This window comes from Cavia porcellus, unplaced genomic scaffold, assembly GCF_034190915.1.
Source record: "Cavia porcellus strain 051 isolate PalLab524CR breed Dunkin Hartley unplaced genomic scaffold, mCavPor4.1 scaffold_5, whole genome shotgun sequence".
NCBI lineage: Eukaryota > Metazoa > Chordata > Mammalia > Rodentia > Caviidae > Cavia > Cavia porcellus.
In genome coordinates, this window is record NW_026947488.1 from 7,249,426 (window position 1) to 7,256,385 (window position 6,960).

The 6,960-nt window shown below is 45.7% G+C and overlaps 1 protein-coding gene across 3 annotated transcripts in view; it reads right to left on the minus strand.

Moving 5' to 3' along the window:
* The window catches only part of Rtf2 (replication termination factor 2), a 34,417-nt gene extending 30,547 nt beyond the window's left edge, over positions 1-3,870 (minus strand). For all 3 annotated transcript variants that reach the window (XM_005000839.4, XM_013145645.3, XM_013145643.3), the window contains exon 1: positions 3,691-3,870. In XM_005000839.4, coding sequence (XP_005000896.1) covers positions 3,691-3,759 — 69 coding nt within the window. In that variant the 5' untranslated portion in view covers positions 3,760-3,870. The remainder of the gene's footprint in view (positions 1-3,690) is intronic.
* Positions 3,871-6,960: the final 3,090 nt, after the last annotated feature.

Sequence of the window (6,960 nt, forward strand, 5' to 3'; positions counted from 1 at the left end):
CGAAACCACCAGCTCAATCCCACAGCAGCCACTGCTCTTGAGTCCCCTGCGGGCGGCATATCAAACCCTTGCCTCCTACTGTGGCTTCTACGACCCAGTGAAACTCACACCGAGTCTCTGGTGAGAGGCACTGAGCGGCAGGAGAGCTCAGGTCTCCAGGTGCCAGTTAGACTGATGAGCTAACACCAGCTGGTGGGCTGCCTCAAAGTGTGCGTGTACCAAAGGCCAGCTTGCTTTTCTTCCCACCTCTTACGGGGTGATGCCCCATGCCGCCTCTCAAGTCTGCAGTAAGAAGACCCTCACCGCAGCCAGGTGTGGTGCTGCACACCCGTGATCCCAGAGCTCTGGCAGGCTGAGGCAGGAGGACTGCAGGATCCCCCTATCTTCGGCAACTCAATGATTCAGGGAGAGCCCATCTTAAAATAAAAAGAGCAGGTGCTGGGCCCTTCGGGAGCTGGGACAGGAGAATTACAAATTCAATCCCAGCTTGGGTAACTTATGGGGAGTCTTGTCTGAAAAGAACTATAAAGAGGGATGGGCAGGCTGGTGCACGCCTGTTATCCCAGCACTTAGGAGGCTGAGGCAGGAGAATCACTGTGAGTTTGAGGCCAGCATGGGCTACATAATGAGTTCATGGCCAGCCTGCCTGCAAAGCGAGACCCTCAAAATAAGTAAGAAGTAGCTGAGGGTGTCTCCCTATGCTATGGCCTTGGGTTAAATCTCAATTCCTCAAAAATAATTGCATTTTAAAAATTTGAAAATAAAAAAGGGTTGGGGACATAGTTCAGTGTGAAGGCCCTGGGTTCAATCTCTAAAGCCTCACCCAGTTGGGACCTTGACACTGGACTCTTCAGCCCCCAAAAATGTAAGAAATAAATTTCTTTATAAAGCATTCAATTTCAATATTTTGTTACAGCTACAAAAAATGTGTCAAAGTGCCTAAGCTAAGGAAATCAGATGTGAAACCCTCCTCGCTCTCAGACAACATCCCCCAGGAGGATTTCACATCCACTCCTCAATAGCACAGCACCACACCCAAATGCTCTAACAGTACAGCACACTTGAGAGAAAGCAGGAAAAGGGTGAAGAAGAAGAACAGGCTTTGAACCCTTTTTTTTGCAGCGGCAGCTGGTTAGCGCTTTCTGTGTGTCAGGACCTGCACTAAGCAGTGACTAGTCTGATGCTTTTTAATCACCAACACCCAAGGAGTATTTTTAACTGCTGGAGATGAGAGAACTGAACTTGAAATCGAAGCAGCAAGAAGTTAACTTCCATGCCCCAAATCAATGTGGCAAACTAATGAAGGAGCTACCAGGCAGGCTGGCTCTAGACTGTTTTTGTTTTTATTGTTGTTGTTTTTCTGAGACAGGGTCTCACTGTGTAGTTGAAGCTGGTCTTAGACTCACTGTGCAGCCCAGGGTGGCCTTGAACTCCTGGCGATCCTTCTGTTTCAGGGATCACAAGCCCATCCTCAGGTTTGATAGTTTGGGGCACACAGAACACAATCTTATTATCAAAGTACTTTAAATGAGTCAAGTGATCAGTCAGGTAGAGGTACTTGGGGTGAGGATTAAAAAGGTCTCAAGCACAGGAGCCGCACTCCAGTGGGGCCACCCCTGCTCAGGGGTGTTTATGAAGGCTTCAGCATGCAGGCACGACCAATTATTAGCTTAACCTCCAGCTTCCCTCCCCTTCCTGAGCTATGGGTGATGGTGCTGAGAATGACAACCTTCTAATCATGACTGGGCTTTCTGGTGACCAGCTGGGACTCTTCAAGTCACCTCTTTAGAACAGTGACAGTCCTATCATCCAGGAAATTCCAAGGGATTTAGGAACTCTGGGTCAGGAACAAGACACAGACACAGATAAAGACTTTTTTTGTGCATATAATACATGTTTCTTATTCACAACAAGGATTTGAAATATAAGCGCTATAAGAGGTGCACTATTTTGTCCTTGGTTAAAAGCAGCGTACACTACAGTAAGTCTGTCTTTCTGAGTAAGGTTAGTAGAATCCATCCTGCCTGAGAATTTGTTGTTTTGGATTATCATTTCTTTTTTTCTATTCCCTTCTGACATCTGTTTCTTGCCAAGCCTTTCAGTCCTAGACAACAGATAGCAAAAGTGAGCTGAATGCTTTTTTCTTTTGACAAAAGCTCTGAGTGCTAAATATCTAGAATTAACCTGTACATATATAGATATAATCAGAGGGCACACTTCATCCTCTTGAATATTCTTTTTTGTTGTTGTTTTGAGACCAGTTTTCACTATGTAGTTCAGCCTGGACTTGAACTCATTTTGTAGCCCAGGTTGGCCTTGAACTCTCAGAGATCCTCTTGCCTCAGCCTCTTAAGTGCTGGGATTACAAGTGTTCACCACCACACCTGGCTCATTCACTCTTGAATTCAACACATTTATTGGGTGTTGATTACGTGGTAGACATATTGCAGTAGCTACAAAGCTAAGTCATACAAGGACCTGCTCACCATGGGAGAGAGAGGTGACGGAAGGAAGGTAAATAAAAGAACAGAGTAAGACAGGGAATGACTGAAGTTAAGGAGTATTTTACTACATGACCGTTGAGTAAAGAACTGCATGAAGAAAATAGTATCAGTTTCTCAATGAAGAAAACGCCAGGCTGATGAAATACTCCAGGCTGAGGTACAAGGCCTATGTAGCTGGAACAGAATGAAAGAGCTGGACTGAGACAAAAAATGAGAAGAGAAAGGTAAGCAAGGATCTGTTCCCACAGAGCTTGATAGGATTTTATTCCAAATGCGACAGGAAGTCACCAGAGTGTTTCAAATATAATAGTGACACTGAGTATAGTAAAGACAATTTCTTGTACTGCTGAATCAAAACAGAGTATGCACATGCACCAGACACTGTATTAGGTTTTGTGCATATATTATATTATTAAAAAGTCACTACTCTTGCTAACTTTGGACTCGAAAATAATCCCAAAGTGGGAATCTTGGCTTCATTACCCACCAGCTATGTGACCTTAGCCATGCACGTTTACTTCCTTGAATTCTCATTTCTCTGCCATGAAAAAATATGTATAATCTGCTCCATTACTCATGAAAACTGGAAACTACTCACTCATTCTTTTATTCAAAATATTTACTGTGCCAGAAATTCTGCTAGATCCAGCGGGAAAAGAGATTCTGTCTCCTCCATTAGGAACTTACCTTCTGAGGTAGGAGACATATGGATTAACCGTGAAATCAGTGTGCACGGTGACAAAATAGTTTAATAAGATCTGATTTCATGGTATTGGGAGCCATTGGGAAGACTTCTAAGAAAGTGAAAGTAAGTTATACAAAGTTCAATAAATAACAACCACTTTTATCATCGTTACTAATCGCAGGTAGGTTTCAAATCTACTTAACTAGCTCTGGAACTCTCTCCTCTGAGCCTCAAATTTCCGTCTGAAAAAACGGTACGTAGCCACAGGAATGTTTCGAGAATTAGACAAATATCCCACATTAAGCGTAGTATCAAATCAACAGAAACATTTTTAAACACTCAAAAAATTCCCACTTGTCAATATTATTGTTAATGCGGAATCCTGAGGACAGTAGGAAGGAACGCAGCTACCTAGGTCTAGAGCTCCGTTGGCTCCTTCCCCGTCCCGTCCCTTCCTGAGTGCGCCCACCCACATTCTCTCCAACACCGTGCATTGCTGACCTTCTCAACCTTCTTCGGCCCCTTCACCAGTTCATGCCTTTTGGGGATTGTGCCTCCGTCGCAACCCATCTTAGGACCGGAGTCAGAACCAGCCCCCAAGTCTTGAAGCTGCCACTTCCTGGGCGGGTAGTGAAAGCAACAGCCACTTCCGGCGCTCCTTGTATACGTCACTTCCGGTGACGCGCCGGGCCTTGAATTGGGGCTTGGCTGCGGGTAGGGCGGGATGATGCCGTTGCCAAGCGCCAGTTGCCATGGAGAGCGTCTTCAACTGCTGGGCGTGGCCCGGTGCTTTGGCCCACGCACAGCTGGCGGATCTTCCTGCGCGCCGGGTTGAGGGCGGTCCCGCCACGCCAGGCTCCAGTGCGTCGTCCCTTCTTCCTCTTTCCATTAGGTCCGTGGGCTCCTGCTGGACGCTCGGAAGCGCTCGCCCACGCGCGGGCAGGGCAGCGAGCGTGGCGGTGACTCAGGAGCGCTTGGCGCTCTTCAGCCCCATCCCATCCTAGCCTGTGTGACTGCAGATATGGGCAACCTGTGAAGCTGTCGTTTCGGTATACGTGCGTGTATTGATTCGCGTGGAGCGCTGTGACTTAAGCATCCACGACCCCGCTGCAAGGTGATAGGAGATTGCCAATGGTACAGGTGTGAAATTTCTTCCACAGTCTTCTGAAGCCCAGGCTAAAATAATTTTTATGTGTGAAGAAGTATATAATTAACATGTTATGCAGTACATTGGTTCGTATAAAGAATACACTGTTATCTCCATGCTGATTCCAAGAGACAAGCTATGTTATTTGAATTGAGAACAGCAAAATCCGTGATTGTGTCAGGCTCCTTGAAGTATCAGAAACATTAGGGAAAAGCCCTTCCCCTGCCCAGATTGCAGACCGCCATGCCTGGAAATGACCGTGTTGAAAGTAGTCCCCTTTTGGTAACAGTTGCCCAGAATAGTATTTGGACATGAAAACTTAAGGGTCTATGGGGTTGGTGTATCTGTTACTGTGATTGACAGAAATTAAATTGGTTTAGGACAGTGACAGTCCCCAAGAACTGTAATCCTTGCAAGGTTAGGAATTTATGTTATTCCCTGTTGTAGCTCAGTGCCTAGAAGAGTCTGTTTGTTGTATTCCAGATAATGTTTCCTTACCAAAAGAAGGCACAGGCTCCTTTGGAGAGGGATGATAAGCCAAGTTCGAGCTGACCCCAAAACTGTTGAGAACTGCAGGGCTCTTGGTACATGAAGACTCCCTCCAAACTCTTCCACCAAGAGGCTTATCCCAAATCTAGCATGTAAATCTGTATCCCGAGAATAACCCCAGCCTGTGTTAAATGGCTGCTCAGAAAGCTCAAAAAGCAATGTCAGCTGCGCTCAAGCGGCTCAGGCAGCTAGAGGTCCCTGTTCTCCTTGGTTTCCTCTTTTAGAATATGGGTCTCCAGGCTTTGTGCTTTCATGACACTGTGCCCAGATAAAACTTGAGTGTGGCTTATTGTCATCAGAATAGCCACTATTTGGGGGGTGAGAGCTGATTGCCTTGTCGGGTGCTGTATGCACTTTACTGATTTGTGCCCTTCGATTCTGGCAGCCACCTAGAAAACCGGTGTAATTCTTGTCTGCTTCCTCCCCCACTGACTTTGTTGAAGGAAGCAGTAAAGGAGATTTCCTTACAAGGACCCTTGGGGACAGCTTTGTTCCTACTGAGCTGTGGATTTGAAGAAAGAGTATGGCCACAGAAAGAAAAAAGATCAACTTCTAGTGAAACCCATATTTATTTTTCATTTATGCTGGGAGACCTAGATCCTCACACTTGCTAGGTGAGCACTCTGCCACTGAGCTGTACCCCACCCACAACGGGGTGTTTCTTAACCTGTGTTAGAGTGCTTGGATCTCTATCAGAGTTTGATGAAAACTTTAGACTTATCCTCAGAAAACTGCCTCTGAGCACATACAAAACATTACTGGTAGTTTGTATTCAGTGGGAGGAAGAGTTTTTGCTTAGCAAACATGAAGGCCTGGGTGGAAATTTGGTGACTACTAAAGGAATTCAAGACAAAAATTACTTTTGATTTTTAGTTTTAGGGAAATATTCTAAGAATATTCTCTGCTTCCACCTCCAGCAAGCAGTGTGCTGTCCACCTCTCTCGGGCGGAATCTTCTCTTTCCCCAGTATTTGCCCAGGAACTCCCTCCCGTGACTCAGGCTAACCCTCTGGGCGTCTCCTTCCCAGGGCGATTGTCTCTCCGTGTCCCCTCTAAAAGAGCACCCATACATCAGCCCTCCCTCCCATCCTGTGTCATCTGCGTCTTCCCCACACCGTATTACACATTTAAATTTTGGCATCTTGTTCACTGTGGATTTTACATTGATTTTTGGTTCTTTAAACTATTATTTCAGGGCAGGGGACATAGCTCAGTGGCAAAGGACTTACGCATAGAGCCCTGTTTTTGATCCCCAGCACTACAAAATGAAATCAATAAGCCATCGATTTTTGATTACTAAATGTTTTGGGACCCCATTACATGTGACGTTCATGGAGGGGGCCTGAGGGGTGCAGCCTGGCCTGGTGCCCAGCTCCCTGGTGCCGGAACAAAAGCACCATATTTCAGTCTCTGTTTGTTGCCTGCGTCATTCTCTAACATTTTTTAGCCATCGGCAAGGGCCTGGGACATGCACAGTACAAGCTCGTTAAGGGACTGAATAAAAGGAAATTAGTGTTTGCAGAGAGCATCCATGCACCCCATGAGGGGAAAGACATAAATGGGAGCTTCAGGAGTACTAAGATACGCAGGTGGGGAAAACATAGACATTAAAAGAGGTGTTTTCTAAACCACACGTTGCTACCACACCATAAACATGACTCCCCGGCCCTTGTCACCCTGGAAGATCTCTGCAGCGGGGCTATCACCACTTCCATCCTCTTGATTAATTCAACTTAATTGAGGTCAAGTTGCCACCACCACCCCTACCACTGGCTCACCCACCGTTTCCTCTTCCTTCTTTGGGAGGAAATGGTACAAAATTCTGGGTGTTTAGCAAAATATTTAGCAAAAAGTCACGAAAAGCTGAAAATATGTGCTTAGAATGTGATCATCCTATTAAATTAATCAGTGGAGACTCACCACTCTTTCCAAAAACAAAAAAAGGGAAGGAAACACATTTAGCCGAGAGCAGCATTTTCCATCATTTTGTACCCAGTGGTTTTGTTGACAGTGATCTTTTGTTTGAAGTCATCTCAAAAAGACCTGTTTATTAATTCGTAAAGAGGCTGCCACTGA